The sequence below is a fragment of the Salvelinus alpinus genome, chromosome 29 (assembly GCF_045679555.1).
Source record: "Salvelinus alpinus chromosome 29, SLU_Salpinus.1, whole genome shotgun sequence".
In the NCBI taxonomy this organism is placed as follows: domain Eukaryota; kingdom Metazoa; phylum Chordata; class Actinopteri; order Salmoniformes; family Salmonidae; genus Salvelinus; species Salvelinus alpinus.
Genome location: NC_092114.1, coordinates 23,592,637 through 23,611,674, shown reverse-complemented (window position 1 = coordinate 23,611,674; position 19,038 = coordinate 23,592,637). Strand labels below are relative to the sequence as shown.

General features: G+C 46.8%; 2 protein-coding genes across 3 annotated transcripts in view; one reads left to right on the top strand and one right to left on the bottom strand.

Moving 5' to 3' along the window:
• Positions 1-19,038, bottom strand: part of LOC139559336 (ribosome biogenesis protein bop1-like) — a 121,622-nt gene that overhangs the window by 60,281 nt on the left and 42,303 nt on the right. The gene's annotated exons all lie outside the window — the stretch shown is intronic.
• Positions 7,221-14,853, top strand: scxa (scleraxis bHLH transcription factor a). The gene is made up of 2 exons (XM_071375257.1): positions 7,221-8,652; positions 14,022-14,853. The coding sequence occupies exons 1-2, from the start codon at positions 8,059-8,061 to the stop codon at positions 14,058-14,060; spliced, it is 633 nt and encodes a 210-aa protein (XP_071231358.1). The 5' UTR covers positions 7,221-8,058; the 3' UTR covers positions 14,061-14,853.

Here is a 19,038-nt window from a genome sequence, read left to right as displayed (position 1 = left end):
TGCATTGCTTCAAGCGGGTTTAGGCTACTTGGAGACATGGCTGGTTTTGGGCACGGACACAGATGAAGCCTACTACTGGACTAGAAAGCAATGGAAAAGCTTAGACTTAAGTGACTTAAGTGAGTAGCAGTTGGAGCCAGGCTACTTTAGATGGATGCTTTCTGAAGCCTATTCCTCACTGTATAGATATACTTATTTACATTTACATTTTACATTTTTATTATTATTATTATTATTTTTAATATTATTATTATTATTATTATTTACATACATACTTACTGGGCACAGGCATGTACGTGTGAGTGACGTGCCATGTGCAGACGCAGCAGCCTGCCTCAGCCTCCTCCCTCTCTCCACAAATGTAGGTTTACATTTCCCTCTAATGGGATCATTTATAATCCCAGTAATCTTTACCCCACTAAAAGGAATCCAGCCACCCCTACTTTTCCACTCAGCCAATCCAAAACAGAATATGCGCCTGCTGAAAGAATGTGCGCAAACACATGCTATAGTGTGTGTGTCTGTGTATTATATAGCGTGTGTTGTGTGAGCGCCGAGTGAGAAAGCGCGTGTGTGTGAGAGCAAGCATGTGTGTGGCTTCCATGAGTGGCAGCAGCACGCAGCCCATTAGAGTTGCCTCTTACAGCCACCACTAACAGCCTGGTGGAAAAATGAAATTGGAAAATGACCATGGAATATTATCCAAAACCCAAGAAGCCTGCATGAATAATATGTGAAAATCAACACGGGCCCGAAAAGATTGTCACATTACTACTACTTCAGGTCCATTTAAGGGTGTGGCGCTTACAGCAAGCAATATCCTTCTGGTAAGAGATATTATGCTGCAGTTTGGACAGAAGAACAGTGAGGCTACAGGAATCACTGGGGGGGGGGGGGGGGCTGAGCTTTGCGTGTTTGTTTCAATTAACTCTTGAGCAGCGGCATGTATTCATGGCTGCCAAGGGAAGCTAGGCTACCTAAAACATTTACCAAGAAATTGTGTTTCATAAATGTCTTTCAATTTGCAAGAGGCTGCTAAAAGGATCTCACCAGAGAAAGCAATAAAACAGCACCCTCTGTCTCAGTATGTGTAGGGTATCTATCTCATGCTGTCTGGTCAGAAAGAGTACGGCATTCTTGCCCCCGTAGCATTGAATGCAAGGGAAGCCAGCGAGCATTTGGCCTCCCTTGATAAAAAAAAAAAATAATAATAATAGCCAATCAGCGTTGAACTAAACTGAGTGAGCTCTGCTGCGAACAGTCTGGCCCACCCAAAAAAAGTTTAAAGGGAAGCGAAACTGGCTTCAAACCAATCACATCACAAGCCAAACGTCATTATTGAAAGTTAAAAAAAAATTGTTGCATCTTGTTGGGTTGCTGTCCTCCGGTGGCTAGATAGCTAGCTAAAATCATCCCTAAAATCATCCCTTTCCTAAATTAGCCATGGATGGAGATAGCGATTTGGCCTTGTGGTTTTACTTAATTCTCCGTACTGACCAATGATTATAACAGCGATTCTGATCCAACCATAAATTCATACATTGTGCCCCTGTCCGGAAAGGACGGAAGTTAAACATGTAGGTAGATATAGTATGCTAATGTTAACTAGCTGTATGACAGAGTCATATACCGTTTAGGCAACATGAAAGAGAAGGATGGCATTGGCATTTCTATACAAGTAGGGTGACACACACACGTACCATGGACAGCCACATCATATATAGCTTACGTTGGTTGAACTAAATCGTTTTTTGTATCTTTTAGTTGTCACTGTATTAGACTAAGCAGAGGTGATTAGATGATGTTGAGATGTTGAGGTTGAAATGGTGCTGGAAGAGTGGAGGCAGCTCCTGTTTTCTTTGTGACTTGCAGTAACTCTGTGGTTCTAAATCAACAGTTGTTCAGTAGTCCAAAAATGTTGGAAACATTACCTTCCTTGACCATGCTGTAGGTCATGTAACTGTTTGGTACATGTAATATGTTTTGTGGACTTCACCAGACAGATGTTGCTCTCTGGTTTTGTGATGAAACAAAGGTGTGGCTGAATTTATTCTGTCTTCTTATTGTCTCGGCCTTAGGCCTATATATAATGGTGTCAAGGCATATGAACTAACAGGTTATAGAACAAACAACGCAATTATCACAACACATAGGTTGTAATATGGCTTTTTCCCCCCTGGATTGGCTACCCCTGTGATTTTACCCACGCACCACCACTACTGCTCTTGAGAGCTCCACAATAAATTTTGCAGATAAATTAATTAATTGAATGAATGTACTTCCTGTGAGAAAATTCATTTCTGAGATCTAAAAACATTAAAAAGGTTGGGGTTCTCAAAACCAGCCCGAAGCCTCAGGTTTTAGATTAAAAATAACTGACCTAAACTGTCACAGTGTTCCATGGGTGACTGGACAAAACACACCCAGATGATCAGGGCCAAATGTGGTCCCCTTCTCCAGCTCTCCCTCTTATTATTATTAGACTCCTGAACCGACAGAACTGAGCAGTATTGCTCCGGTTCCTTTTGTATTTCCAGCCTGTTTATATGCTTAATGCATTGTAAATGTACCCGAGAGAAAACACGCCATAAAAAAAAGGAAAAGGGTAAGAAAGGAACACTTTAACGACGGAAAAGCCGAACTCAAGAACAAAAGGTCCAAGCTAATTGCATTTTTTGCTCTTTTTCGGGGGGGGGATTAAACTTACCTCCTCCCCATTGAATAAATTAATTTAAGTCATGGTTTGTTGTGAGCCTAACAGGTTCTCCACCGTCCCACTCTGTACTTTGTTTTATAAGCGCAGCTGCTCTCGCCGCTATGTCGTCTGGGTTGCATTAGGAGCAGTACTGAGCCTGAGCATTTCTCAGCTCCTGAGCTCCGGCCCGTCCAGACCAGAAACACCCCCAGGTCCACATGACAGACAGACCAGACAGAGAGCGAGAACGCGAGAGAGAGCGAGAACGCGAGAGAGAGCGAGAACGTGCGCGCGAGAGCGAGAACGTGCGCGCGAGAGAGAGCGAGAACGTGCGCGCGAGAGGGAGCGAGAACGTGCGCGCGAGAGAGGGAGCGAGAACGTGCGCGCGAGAGAGGGAGCGAGAACGTGCGCGCGAGAGAGGGAGCGAGAACGTGCGCGCGAGAGAGGGAGCGAGAACGTGCGCGCGAGAGGGAGCGAGAAAGCGCGCGAGGGAGCGAGAGAGCGCGCGAGGGAGCGAGAGAGCGCGCGAGGGAGCGAGAGAGCGCGCGAGCGAGCGAGAGAGCGCGCGAGGGAGCGAGAGAGCGCGCGAGGGAGCGAGAGAGCGCGCGAGGGAGCGAGAGAGCGCGAGGGAGCGAGAGAGCGCGCGAGGGAGCGAGAGAGCGCGCGAGGGAGCGAGAGAGCGCGCGAGGGAGCGAGAGAGCGCGCGAGGGAGCGAGAGAGCGCGCGAGGGAGCGAGAGAGCGCGCGAGGGAGCGAGAGAGCGCGCGAGGGAGCGAGAGAGCGCGCGAGGGAGCGAGAGAGCGCGCGAGGGAGCGCGCGAGGGAGCGAGAGAGCGCGCGAGGGAGCGAGCAAGCGCGAGGGAGCGCGAGAGAGCGCGCGAGGGAGCGCGAGAGAGCGCGCGAGGGAGCAAGCGAGGGAGCGAGAGAGCGCGCGAGGGAGCGAGAGAGCGCGCGAGGGAGCGAGAGAGCGCGCGAGGGAGCGAGAGAGCGCGAGGGAGCGAGAGAGCGCGCGAGGGAGCGAGAGAGAGCGAGAGAGGCGCGAGGGAGCGAGAGAGCGCGCGAGGGAGAGCGCGAGGGAGCGAGAGAGCGCGCGAGGGAGCGAGAGAGCGAGAGAGTGAGCAAGAGTGAGCGAGGGAGCAAGAGAGTGAGCGAGAGAGTGAGCAAGAGAGTGAGCGAGGGAGCAAGAGAGTGAGCAAGAGAGTGAGCGAGGGAGCGAGTGTGAGAGAGCGTACGAGAGAGCGAGAGTGAGCGAGGGAGCGAGTGCGAGAGAGCGTACGAGAGAGCGAGAGCGAGTGCGAGAGCGAGTGCGAGAGCGAGTGCGAGAGCGAGAGCGAGAGAGCGAGTGCGAGAGCGAGGGAGCGAGTGAGCGCGAGAGAGAGTGAGCGCGAGAGAGAGTGAGCGCGAGAGAGAGTGAGCGCGAGAGAGAGTGAGCGCGAGAGAGAGTGAGCGCGAGAGAGAGTGAGCGCGAGAGAGAGTGAGCGCGAGAGAGAGTGAGCGCGAGAGAGAGTGAGCGCGAGAGAGAGTGAGCGCGAGAGAGAGCGAGCGCGAGAGAGAGTGAGCGCGAGAGAGTGAGCGCGAGAGAGTGAGCGCGCGAGAGTGAGCGCGAGAGTGAGCGCGAGAGAGTGAGCGCTAGAGAGTGAGCGCGAGAGAGTGAGCGTGAGAGAGTGAGCGCGAGAGAGTGAGAGAGTGAGCGCGAGAGAGTGAGAGAGAGCAGGACAGAGCGAGGGAGCGGGAGAGAGCGAGAGCTTATCCCACCGGCCTGGACTAGTCTAAGCCTCCTCTCTGATTGGCCGTTTGTGGTCAGGCACGGGGGACAGTGGGAGTCGTATCAGACTTAACAGGACTCTGGCCTGAGACAAACCCACGCAAGGGTGCTGGTGTCTGGATAGAGGGAGGGAAAGGAGGTTGAGAAAGTGCTTTCCACAGATGGGGAACTGGATTAGATGTCGCACCGTGGAAGTTATAAGGAGCTAATGACTGTCAGATGGCAGACTGGATGCATTTCTCCTATAAGGTGGGAGGAAGGAGTGGGCTGGCCGCTCTGACAGGAAGATAACAAGCATCGTCATCTGTTACTCTCCATGTCAGCATTTATGAGGTAACAAAACGAGACATCTGAAGAAGAGGAACCTCTTAATGAATGCTGTCATGTTATGAGCCGATTCCTTCCATTGTTAATTAACTGCTGCCAGAGAAATGGCCTGCTGTCTGTAATAACGAGGAAAGGTGGGCATTAGCTCAACCCTAAAAAGAGATCATGGATTGTATTTCAAAAGAGAAACTTCTGAACTTAGTTAGTCATGAATCATATAGTACAGTTGTCTGTAGTCAGACCAGATGCATTTGACCTGATGCAGCCTAGTTCATCTACTGCCATTTCCAAACACTGAATCCATCAAGAGGATTAAAAGATGCATTCAGCATTCTGAATAAATGGTATCCATCTCTCTTTACTGTAAAAATAATCAAACATTTAGCACTGAAAAATGTGTGTACAAAACTGAGGCGAAACAGCCTTTCTTGTTTGGGGACCCACTGTCCAACATGTCGCTGTCAATAAAATCCATTGCATGGAGTGAGAAAGGACAAATAAGGCAATACAAATACCTCAAGTGTCATTGACTTACACATATCTATATGGAATAAGACTAATGAGTGCATCTCAGCCGTTGAGGGCAAATGTATACTTGGTCTGCTTAGAGCATTATAAAACACCGACTGTTAAATCCATCCTACTTCAAAATTGGTTTCACAAGGAAATAAAAACGAAATCAGACAACTCAAGATTTTATTCCAATTGCTTCGACCGAGAAAGAATAAGAGGAAAAGTGTATTTGGAAGAAGATAAATCGGAGGACATGTTTTGACTTGAGGAAAACATTATTTCACTACCGTTGCATTTATAAGCTCACTAATGATTTAATGCTGCAAATAAAACAAATCCAAACATCCCATTTCCTTTTTAATAAAGAATCAAGGACTTTTCCTTCCATCTATTAAAATAGATAAGATCTCTGAAAGAATTTATGAGTGCATAAGAACGCGAAAGCTTTAAATATGCAATTTTATGTCCCAACCTTGTTAAGACAAGTTCGCTTACCAGTGACATTGAGAAAACAATTAACTATAGAATTAGCCAAAATGCTAATACGGCTATTTTGTGTCATCTTAACTAAACCTAATCACATTTATAAAAAGTAATATTTAAAATGGATGGTTGTTTACTGGTGGGCTATATTGTACGCTTAGTAGGAGACCAAGCATTATGGGACGGTACTCCAGTCCCAAATCTAACTAATGGAGAAGATGACAAGAGAAATAGACAGGAGCTCCATGTCGTCATCCTTCCTAGAAACGGCCTGTACTCTATGGGCCTGTTAGACTCCGAGTCACATCATTAGGAAGAGGCTACCGTTACAGGCTCGATCGGTTCAAACCAGGGAGGGACCAATAGACGACCACATCATTAAATGATCTGACGTACCGGTATAAAGATGATGAATTATAAGTATTATTAGTGGAATAGAGGACTGGTCACACATTTTAGAATTTTCAGTCGAGATTAGAATATTTGGTTTGTCACTTGAATGACTTCATAGGTAAATTGTACCTGGCCAGTCAAATGAGTTTAATATTCTTTCAACCAATTAAAAGCATTTTGACAATACCTCTGTGAAAGAGTTCGAAAATATTGGGCACATCCAAAGTTAATGTTTGGTAACAAACATTTTCTAACCCTATGAGAATTACCCTGTCAACCCTCACCCGCTGTGCCAGTCTGTATGTAAGCGGTACGTACAGCACTGAGTAATTGACCATCTTCATGCTAGAAGAACAATCTGTTTAATGGCCGTCTGGTGTCAGGCAAAGAGAACATATATGACCGTCAACAGAAACCATCTCTGGGGCTTCCTGAACATTAAGAATTGACTTAAGGGAGATCAAGTCGCTTTCCGTAATGTGGAAACATCAAGCGTCGTTGATGCGTCAACGTCCAATAACAAACAGTAAGGCCAACATCTGTCATACACTGGATTGTCAAACCTAACGGAGTCTTGAGAACGGTTCTTCCATTTGTCTTTCTGCCACAGGATGATTCAGTGACAAACAGGTGTGCTAAGCTACCTGACGTATAGTCCCTCTGCACCACATGTAGTTTCTTTTTGGTTCAAGCAGCATGACTAAATGGATCCAGTCTGGGTTAAAGGAGGAACACAAAAGTGAAAGACAACTCACTCCCCAGAGTGATGGAACCAATGTAGACACCATGACAGCATCAGTCTTGTTGTGGGGGTTAGTCCTAAACTCCCCAAGTAAACCTCTGAAGAATCACACTCTGTCATTGGGTGGGAAACACTGATGAGAAAGAGTGGGATGATGTTACATTTTCTAGCTAAGTAAGAGCCTTCACCTCCCAGCTTGACTGCACTGGGGTTAAGTTAGGGGTTATGCCACACATTTGGAAAAATAAAAAGATGAGAAACGGGGTTCCCCATTTTGAACCGCTGACATTTAAATCGGTCTTTAACTTTGCAGGAGTTTTATGGGCCGCCCGTAGTGTTTGTGTGCGTCCAGTTTACACACAATTAATCAGTATTAGAGAGCGCCCAGAGCAGCCGGTCTTCAACAAAAGACTCCCTCTTTCACACAATGGTTTCCGGAAGCTTCTTTCCATGGCTTTTCCCGAGTCTGATTAAATAAGGAAGCAGATAGTAGCAGATAGTAGATCCACACTGTGCTGGACTCACTCCCTCCCTCCCTCCCCAAGCTCCCACAGCCAGCTGGGACATTTGCATACAGAGTGAAGGAGGGAGAGAGGGAGAAAAGAAGGGAAGGAGGGAGAGAGAGGGAGAGGGGGGTAGCACCAGACACTCCCACTGGCTATAAAGCCTAACCATACCGAACCTCTCAGACAGAAACCACATGTGGATCTGAGCACTGGGAGAGAGAGTGTAAAAGAGAGAGAGAAAGTGCAAGGGACAGACGTGGAGCCGAGCTGAGGGAGCCACGCAGACGTGGATCTGAGAGGAGAGAGCAAGAAAGAGAACGAGAGAGAGAGACAAACAGTATCCTGAGAGGATCTGAGAAACACAGTGGGACCTGACATTCCTCCATTTGGTTTCTCACCTAGAGAAAGGAAAGTTAAAACTCCACATGGGACTTTAATGACAGAGGAGCCACGCCATACTGGACTGGAGTGCATCGGAGTCAAAGGATTTAGAGAGAGATACTGAGGTAACACTTGTTACTTTTTTCCCTGTGTGATCATTGAACTATCCATGCATGTCCAGGTGTCACAGTAGTAAACAAAGCCCCGAGTAGAGATAGAGCTAGTTGACTGTTGGAACTGCAGAGCACAGTGACCATGTCCTTCGCCATGGTGCGGCCGGCGCCCAACCGGTACCTATACTCAGACATCTCCATGTTGTCCGAGGACGAGGAGAATGGAAGCGAGAGCTCGGGCTCGGACGACCGCTCCTTTAGGCTGGACGCCAGAGGCTATGACATCAAAGTCGGGGGCCGCAAACGGAAGCCGGGCAGTGCTGGAGCAGGGCGTCTGGGAGGGGGTCAGCTCCCGCCTCAGATGTTGCTCTCGCAGGACGGCTCCATCTCTCCAACGACTGGGCTGCCGCGGCAGCGCAACGCAGCCAACGCGCGGGAACGGGACCGCACCAACAGCGTGAACACGGCCTTCACCGCCCTGCGGACCCTCATCCCCACCGAGCCAGCCGACAGGAAGCTGTCCAAGATCGAGACGCTACGGCTGGCGTCCAGCTACATCTCCCACCTGGGCAACGTGCTGCTGGTCGGGGAGACATGCGGGGACGGGCAGCCATGCCATGCTGGAGCGACCTCCTCTGCCCACTATTTACATCAGCATGGATCCCCGGCCCACGACGCAGAGAACTCCCAGCCTAAACAGATCTGCACATTCTGCCTCAGCAACCAAAGGAAAATGGTGAGTTAGTCTGTCCCATCCGTCCACACCATGCATAATGCCATTGTGCCACAAGTAGGATACAAAACACCACGACTCCAACCACTAAAGCAGGGTTTCCCAAACTCGGTCGTGGGGCCCACCCTGGGTGCACGTTTTGGTTTTTGCCCTAGCACTACACAGCTGATTCCAATAATGAAAGCTTGATGATGAGTTGGTTATTGGAATCAGCTGTGTAGTGCTAGGACAAAAACCAAACCATGCACTCAGGGTGGGCCCCACGACAGAGATTCAGAAACCTTGCACTAAAGTAAAGCATTATCCAATTAGAAGGCGTTTTGTTTAGGAAGTACCATGCTGGATGGCTCCTTGCTATATGATTCTTATAGCCTAAGTGATTTCAAATAAAAGATTGAAAAGCTTCAAACTTACGCTACACTTACACAAGAAAACTACATCTATTATTCCCTTATGTATTTAGGATCATCTGTTCTTGCGAGGTGAATAAAGGGAATCCGATGCACTCCGCTGTACTGTAGGGTAAGAGAGCAGCCCCTCAGTGCTCAGACAGAGACACAGCGACAGATAAGGATGCACAGTAGTCCAGCTTCAACTAAACCTCTCAGTAGTAAGACCCAAATCCCCAACTCTCAGAGATCATTTTCTCAGATGTCTCAATTTGCTTCCTGTATTCAGTAGCACTTCCCATTGTCTAATTGGTCTGAGAAGTTAGGGACCAACTGAATCGTGGGCCAACAGAAAATAGCCTAAACAAGGAAGTGTCACTCCAGATACAAACACGTCATCTATCCTTCTCTCGCTCTCTCCTCGTCCTCTGCTCTTCCTCAGCACACGCCTGGGCAGACTCTGGCTCATAAAGCCAACACCACGCCGCATTAAAAATAAAAGCGTAAATCACGCTCCAGCCATGTGAAATACAACAAAAACAAAAAACAGAGATGGGGAAACTGTCATTTCAACTCACAAGAGCAAAGCAGCTTTCAAACTTGGAATATACCACATGCTCTTAACAATTAAGAGTCAACCATGACACTGGGACATTTTGGGTTAGGTACTATATTTCACCATCACAATATGTATTATACCCTCAGAAAACATGAAGACTGTCCAAAATGTATTTAATTGAAAAAAAGCACAGAGGAAAGGAAAAAGCCTGGAGTCAACAATGTATATAGAACGGAATGCGTTTTAAGTGATTAAACTCTAAAATGACTTACTGGACTTACTCCTTTTAACTTCTAGTGGAACAAACAACACAATACTAAGACGTACCACGACTCCAATACCAAGACTCCAATACCAAGACGTACCACGACTCCAATACCAAGACGTACCACGACTCCAATACCAAGACGTACCACGACTCCAATACCAAGACGTACCACGACTCCAACCAAGACGTACCACGACTCCAATACCAAGACGTACCACGACTCCAATACCAAGACGTACCACGACTCCAATACCAAGACGTACCACGACTCCAATACCAAGACGTACCACGACTCCAATACCACGACTCCAATACCACGACTCCAATACCACGACTCCAATACCAAGACGTACCACGACTCCAATACCAAGACGTACCACGACTCCAATACCAAGACGTACCACGACTCCAATACCAAGACGTACCACGACTCCAATACCAAGACGTACCACGACTCCAATACCAAGACGTACCACGACTCCAATACCAAGACGTACCACGACTCCAATACCAAGACGTACCACGACTCCAATACCAAGACGTACCACGACTCCAATACCAAGACGTACCACGACTCCAATACCAAGACGTACCACGACTCCAATACCAAGACGTACCACGACTCCAATACCAAGACGTACCACGACTCCAATACCAAGACGTACCACGACTCCAATACCACGACGTACCACGACTCCAATACCAAGACGTAAAAACAGCTACCCACGTCTCCGTGCTCTGATCGAAAGCATTCTGGGAACATCTGCTCTATTCCCCAATCTGTCAGTGAGCCATCCTGAGCGATTTACACATGCATCCTGTGTTGACCTAAGGCTCTTCCTAGGTCTCCAATTAATAACACTGTCAACCACACACACACACACAACCTGCTTCGCTGCATCTCAGACCTCTGGCTTCCTAAATAAATCATGAATACGATATAATGACTCTCATTCTGGACAACACACACCATCACTAGAGATGTTCAATAGCACAGAGCTGCACAGTAGACGTGTTACACTGCCATCATTAATATATTAACATGTCCTGGAGAGAGTCACAACTCCTGACCTCTGGACAAATCTAAGAGAAAGCTATGCTCAACTTTCAAGTGTAATAGCACAAGCGCACCATGAACAACGTCTGGATCAACCTTGTTACAGCATCACCAAGGAGCGAATAATGCATCAAATCAACAACTAATTCAAGTAAACGCCTATTAGTAATGTTTCGTAGACGTAGTCACTGCTACAAAGGAGCTCTTTAAAAGACCATGAAGGAAACAGAGATGCAGGAGTCATACAATTAATAACAATAAAAAGAGACTAATGGACATTCGCCCGACTGGAAGCAATCCTATTCATCCATTTCATTGATTTTAGCAAGGCAGACTAAACCAGCAAATGAGATAATGGCTGTTTAAGTTTTTTCCTCCTGAATTAAAGGCCTGTCTATAGGAGGCCTGAGCTGTGCCGATATTCGAAACAGATTGGGCTTCGGCTTTGTAGTCGAGGCTTTAAGAGGCGAAGCGACCCACTCCAAACCGCACTGCTCTCTTTACCCATACTAAGCTCTCATTACTCCGTGAAAAGCATTGCTCGGCCAAGACTCGTTGCTTTATTGTTGCTAAAGAAAGAGGAAAATAAAAAGGAAACACATTGAGTTACTGTCGAACACAGGAGAGTTGTGCGATCTGGAACGTTCACAAGCATCTTGAAGACTAGGAAAGATGATCAAATGCTTCATTGATCAATTAGCATACTGTTATGATATCACCAGTTTAGTACTTGTGTTGGACTCAATCAACCAATCAAAGTGCTCTTTTCTAGCCTACTACTCATTGGATCAGTAGTCAGATCAAACATTTTACATCATCAGAGAGAGACCATCATTTCACTCTGAATTCGCTTTATTGTATTTCAAGCTTTTTCCTGCCACTGAAGTCAGAGGCCAATTTATGTGGACACACACACAGAAATGATTTGCTTACAGATGTGTGTATGTGTTGGTAAGTGTGTGATCTTATCACATTTTCCATTCCAAAATTGTATCCATCTGGCACAGCTCTACCTTGCTTGGAGTGGAATAAATATTTTTCTATGTAACATAGTCAAGCTAGACATGTCCTGCATGCACATACACCCCCCCCCACACACACACCCACCATCATGAAACCTTTTACATTTCTATTGAAAGCAAATAAATTGTGTAAAAGTGCACTTCAACTAAAGCCCCATAATAATGACATAAGACAGAGCAGGACAAAAATTTACCAAATTTGAGGTTCCACACCCCCCGCCAGCTCCCTCTTTCGTTGGGGGCTGCTCAGCACAGTCCATTAGGAAGGGAGCATTCTTTCTCCCTAATAGCTGTAGCAGGTGAAGACAGGGGATATGAAGGATGGCAGGGGGATTGCATAACAGGACACACAGGAGCAGACAACCCCTGGTCAAATGGACAGTACGTGTGCAGCAGCCGTTTCTAGGGGAACAGGGAAAAGAACTTGGCGAGCTTCCTCTGTGTACTGGTGCTGGGGTTAACCCAACAGATTACTAATTGAGTATAGACAGCCTCAGAGGCCAGTCCCAAAGCTGTGCACTAGCCAAGCAGCCACATGGCTCATGTTTTCTGTAATTATCTCGAGTTCCTTCATTACAGCCATACGGAAGTTACTAAAGCTTTTCCCTGCAACAGGAGTCTATCAGTGTGAACATGTAACACATTATGAAATTACCCAGTGTGAACTAACAGCTGAGAAGCAAGCTAGAATTAAAAATAACACTTAGTTGAATATTGTTGTAACTTAATATTTCATTTTAATCTAAAATACTATTGTCCAACTGTAAAATAAGCCTTAACCATGTGATTAAAAACCTACACATTTTTCACTTCACACCTACAAACACCTGTTTAACAAGTTATTCTAGAATATGTAATATCGTGTCCAACTTTTGTCCACAGACAAAACAGGGTGTAAAGAACCCACGCTCAGAATAGTTAGGATGACCAGAAGGAAAGCGGGCTGCATTTAATAACCCAAACAGATGAATCGTCCGTTAGGGCTCAAGTTACGTCTGAAAATCCACGCACCCCTGCGCGCACACACACAAAGCTGACAAGTGCCTCCATTGTAATCTTGAACCAATCTGCCAACGTTACCTGTCCGGCCGAAACCAAACCAAATATTTGCCTAAAGAATGAAGCCTGAGGAGAGAATAAAAACACAGATCGGCTTCTGTGTCTGTGGAAATGTAATATGTTGTGATATGTTTATAAAAACAACAAAGCCTTCCCATGTAATTAGATGCTGTATAAGCAAGTGGTGGAAGCTTTAAAAAGAAAATAAAAAAGGTGTGAGTTCAATCAAAAAAGCCTTCACATTTGGTTTCAGCTGCTGCGGAATTAGCCCTATACATCTTTACAATGTGTTATACAGGATATGAAAAACAAATGTTAAACAAAAATCCTATTAGTCGGGTGTAAGTGATCCCTGGAGCTGACGAATGTGACTTTAAAGTGGCACTGAACAAAAACAATAAACCAAAGAAAATAAAAAGTTCCTGGCCAGTTTTCAAAAGAGACTGTCTGACCTCATCAATTGGAGACGAGTGTTTTGACAGAGCGCCTGGGCCTGCCTACGTCAGACATAGCCGTGGAAACGATGGCATTCCATGGCCTGGTCTCCCGGTCTCTGGGTTAATCCGTAGGGAGCACAATGTGAGCCAGGTGTCCTAATGCTAGTTCTGCCACTCAGTGTATGGTGAGAGGAGAAAACATGAGCCTCCCCCATGGCCATGCTACGGCCCACAAGCCCCAGACCAGTCAACATCATACCTCCCCAGTCCACACAGCCTTCACACATCCCCCGTCCACAAAGGCCTACAGGCAGCCTCCACTGCAGGCTGGACCAGTGGGTTAGAAGAATAGAACTAGGCCAGTCTGACAGGCGCGAGCAGTGCACTCACTCAAAGGGTTAATGTCAGACATAAACAATTTTATTTTCCTTTACTTACGCTACCTCATCAATAAGGTGCATTGTAAAATAGTCAAGATTGGGATAGAATCCATCTTGGAAATGTATTTTCACAAAGTGTTTAGCATTTTTACTATTAATAGACTACTACAAAATGTTAACTTTTATTTATCTTTCTTTCAGAGCAAAGACAGAGACAGGAAAACTGCTCTAAGAAGTTAATATCTGGAGGACGACAGAGGGAAGAAACTGACTTGATGAGCACAGCATATGAACCAGAACTGTGGACCAGAAACGTGACATTCTTAAAGGTGTGCATAAATCAAAATCTGTATTTAATTATACGCCCCCCCCCCAAAAAAAAAATCTGAACTGAGATGCTAAGTGTAGTTTCTGACGAGGTAATCATTTTTGGATCGAAAGAGACTGTGGAACTTCTTGGACAATGGAAGCATGCCCGGACTCAAAGAGGAGATCGAGAATAATCACCCTCTAAAAAACATTCAACACTTCCCCATTACATGATCTCTAAAAAAGACTTGAAAAGAGAGAAGAAAAAGAAACATAAAAAATAACATTGCTCTCATCTTTTCTTTACCTGAGAACGTCTGCATATGCAGACTGATAAACCTGAAACTTAAGAACCACAACCCTCTCTGCATGAGACAGACACCTAGACAGTCGGTAAGGACTCAGATGAGCCACGGTGGAACTAAAAGGGGTGTGGTAAGGAGGGTTGTAATGGACAAGGGCAGGCAAAACTGGAACCCATGGTTGACTGTATCAGGCTACTTGCCGGAAAGTGAGCGAACTGTTCCACAAGCCAAATATATAACACAGCTTTCACTTCAAATGTAACTGGGTTTTGTGGTCAGTGAGTTTCTACCCCGACGGACAACTGCCTTTCTCCTGAAGATAAATCCTCAGCATTCTGTCTTATGTAATTTGATGTTCTGTACAATATTTGTAAGAATCTGTTCAAATTCATGTCTAAATAAATATGCTTATGAATTAATTACGTTTATTTCAAACAGGTAAGATTCCTTTATTTTGTTATTTTGCAATTCCCAGTGAAAAAGAAAGTACTTAAATTTCAATGTGTTTTTCAGTCTGCTGATAAACATGATATTTCTTCCAGGTTTTTGATGATGATACAGACATGTACAGTATGAAAGACCAAATCAGGTGTACAAACAGCTATAGAAACACAGTGAGGTGTGATAAGGAACAAACCACAAGCTGATCATCTCACGCTGTCCAGCTAGATTACCATCTTTACCACACCTCATTACTCACGCACACAGCTGTTCACTCAAACCCTTAATTTACTAGAGATGTAACTAAAAAAGGGACTGCCGATTTGAGACAGCATCTAGTTTCTTCCATATTCACAAGAAATCTCATATTGCAACTATTGAACTCAGTCAACTGTGACAACAAAAGAAAAAGAAGCTGGCAGTAAAGGCCTCAACAACTCAAATTACAAAACTAGTTTTTTTCAGAATCAGCCAGATGATATATGCAGTATTCTCTTCAGTGCTTTGTAGAGTACAGCTGAGACAGTCTGTAGAGACAGCCGCTTACTACTAACACACTGAGGGGGAGGGTTCCAGGGATGAGTTTGGGCAGCGTTGGTCGCGGCTGAGTTTGGGTGTATGGCAGGCCCTCGTCGGTCGGGACCTTTTAAGGGGCAGCTGCGAGGCTCAGCGGGGGATGTTTGGATCTGCAGGTACAGGGCTCCTGGCTGCCTGCCGCAGCATGTCCCTCAGCCCAGACTATTCTACCCCCAACCCCCACGCTGTCCCTCAGCCCAGACCATTCTCCCCCCAGCCCCCACAATGTCCCCCGGCCCAGACCATTCTCCCCCCAGCCCCCACACTGTCCCCCGGCCCAGACCATTCTCCCCCCAGCCCCCACACTGTCCCCCGGCCCAGACCATTCTCCCCCCAGCCCCCACACTGTCCCCCGGCCCAGCCCATTCTCTTCCCAGCCATCACACTGTCCCCGCAGCCCCAACACTGTCCCCCAGCCCAGACCCGACCAACCTGTCTGGTAGGCAAAGGAAGCCTGCACACCTCTGGAATTCCTCCCCCTGTCCCCGGGTCATGTCTAGATGGGATACAGCTTGTCAAATAGACATTTGCATTTTAGCTAACCCAAACACCATTCCTCTCTCTCGGCCAGAGAGAACTGTGTGTCCACTACTCCCTGACCTCCAGGCCACCCCCTGCTCCCTCCTCGCTTTCCCCCCACCAGGGCTGCCTCCCGCTGGGGCCCGGTCCCTTGCTATCACACTCACCCATCAGCCCCGTCACAGGCAGCGGTGGAAACCAAATGTGGAAATGTTCACAATCGCTGGGTGCGAGGCTAGCTGCTCTTTTTCCTTTCATTCACGACAACCTGGACAAACCCACTAACCTCTATTTCTAATGGAAACTAAAATATTTGCAATGTAATGTTTAAACAGTACACTATAACCATGGACTCAAGTGTTCTATTGATAAGGAACAAATTACTTTGTCAGATCAGTGACTTGGTCATAGAAAAACTAATCTTTCAAGAAGAATACGGGATTTGAGTAAAAAGCTGAAATTTGAATTAAGAGGATGCCAATGTTCCTTAGTATAGGGAAATCTGGAATTCACTCCAACCCAGATTGTGAGATCAACACTGGGACGTGAATGCAAATGGATGGGCAGCATAATTTGACTATTTCAAGGTTAAACGAACATGTTTACCTATTACACTTCCAAGTAAAAAAATACTGTCTGTTCCTCTGTGTCCTGCAAAGAGCGAGACTACAGAGGTAATGTCTTGCTTTTCACAACAAGTGACGTGAAACCCACCATACAGATTAACACCAGAGAGTACCATCTCAGTATGGCTGTGGGGACAGTGAATCAGGGTAAACTACCTACAGTGTTGGAGATGGTGACGTTGGTCTGTCTCTTCGGTCCCTATGGGTCCCATTCAGGCATATGGAATGGTTAGCGGTTAGCAGACGCCAGCCAGCCAATGGAGACTCATATCTGGTCTGTAGAAGTGCTCCTCTCCAGTCAAGCCCAATGAGAGGATGACCGTGGGGGGGGGGGGTGGATCACCCTACACAGGGCATGTGCTAACCACAGGGGGATGGATGGTGGATGTGGGATGCAGTAACCATAACGTTGCGACGCAGAAGACCCTTAGAAGAGGGACTCGTCTGACAATGCATCTGGAGACCAGGAAACCAGGGGTTCCTCCCCCACGAACTGCCTCTTCACACTTTTTAATTTCTAACGTCTTATGTTGTATGGCCGTACTGTAGGAACCAGGGTCCATAATAAATACATAAATAAATAGTTATTTCGCAAAATAGCAAATCCACAATTTCTGAGAGGTCGCGACGAAGTCAGGCCCTCAGTCAGTGAGGCGGAGTGTAACGTCTGCTCGCCACAGCTGTCGAGCCACGGTGCAGCGAGGTCCACACGCCACGCTAACTTGATAAATAAATATTCTGAAGGATCCTCGTATATGCGGTTTAACCTTGGGAGTGAGTACAGCCTGTGGAAACTTTGCATTCCGACTGAGCACGTCCAGGTTTTTCCAAAATGGGTTTTCCACCTGTGCAAAAGCATCCGGTACATCATTCAGAGAAAATCTTTATTTATTGAAAATTAAATATCCAATGATGCCCTGAAGCTTTCCTTCCCCTCCCCACCACTACAGCCCACAGGTATTATGACAAAAGAGAAAGCCATCGGGTAAAGAGAACGAGGAAAACCCTTGCTTGTGCCTTGGAGTTTACAGTTAGTTGCGAAATCTGCTGCGTTCTCTAACATCCCAGTGATGTCAATTCCGTTAATTTTCTTTCCCCACGGCCACCACAAAAACCTTCTACAAGTCACAGAAAGATTCATAGGTTTTAATGGGAAAACGCATATTTTCGGGCATTGCCAGAGTAGATAGATTGAGGACTTTTAATGAGAGGAAAGAGGTAGAGAGGATAAAGACAGAAGGGAGTCTAGGTGAGGACAGATTTTCTCTCTTCCTCATTTTCTTCCTAGTAGACCCAGAGCCGTAAAAGGATTTTTACAACCCCAGTCTCTGTAGAAACTCTGCAGCTCTGACAGGGGAAAGAGAGTGGGGGAACCGGGCCCGGCCTGGTGTGAAGGAGAAATCAAGCAGTCTAGACATCTCATCTCTTAGCAGTGCCGAAGGTGAGAGCTTCAAGCATTCTGGTTGCCCCCCATCCCCGTCAACACTCACCACCACCCCTCCCCACTAAAACCCCCGTCCCCAGGGTTTCGCCTCGCAATCCAACCGCCATCTCCGAACCCCTCCTTCCAACCGAAACACATGGCAGCCCCCGTTGGCAGTTGGTTTCAATCAGGCCTTCTGGCAACAGGACACACACTGGGCCAACTGGGAGCCGTGCTGAATACCGGATGAGAAGGAAGTCCTAAAAACTACGGAACGACAGGTGGCTGCTTTGGCAGCCCCACACTCCTCCCCCCCCGCAACCGTCCTCCCTCCTCTCTTAAAAACACCCCCCACCTACATGCACCTGCAAGGGTCCGGCATGCTGCAGCCGGGGGTCCTGTTTGCTCTGTCGGAGCAGCACGCGATTGCCCAGCCACTTCTTAAGATCACCCCCCACCCAGACAAGCAGCTCTGGATCAACATTCCCCCACCGACTTAGAAAAACACAACCCTGCTTCTCCTTAAATAGACTATTAAAAAGAGATTTCCTGCTGACAGCGCAGTGACAGGCCAAGATTCCACATAATTTACTACCTATCTGTCAATTTTATCACCATATTGATTTCAGCAGTGCTGCAGAGCCTGAATGCAAACCTTTGTGTCCCTAGGACAGGAACAGTTTGGTAAGTAGTTTATCCTGGGCCAACGCAAAATGGTATACCTGGTCCTCTGAGGCCTCTCACGGCCCTTTTATTGGCCCGGGGCCCAGAGCAGCACAGCACACTGATCAATATCAGACTGTTTGAGGAGACACAATGCATCTTCTAGGTAACCTGCTACGGTGACTCCATCAATCAAGACAATGTTTCAGGGTCCGTGTCATACATGTCAGCACCGACCGTAGGTCCGGGCTGCATACAGATGACCACACTGAATACGTGGATGGACTTAACACATACCCAGCCAGTATGGAACTGAACTATTGTGGGAGGGTAAAATGAGACCAGGTGGCCGGGGG

Excerpts from the sequence above, each read along its gene's own strand:
- scxa (XM_071375257.1), top strand. The coding sequence starts at position 8,059 with ATGTCCTTCGCCATGGTGCGGCCGGCGCCCAACCGGTACCTATACTCA. Across the intron at positions 8,653-14,021 it reads TCAGCAACCAAAGGAAAATG|AGCAAAGACAGAGACAGGAA; the intron begins GTGAGTTAGTCT and ends TCTTTCTTTCAG.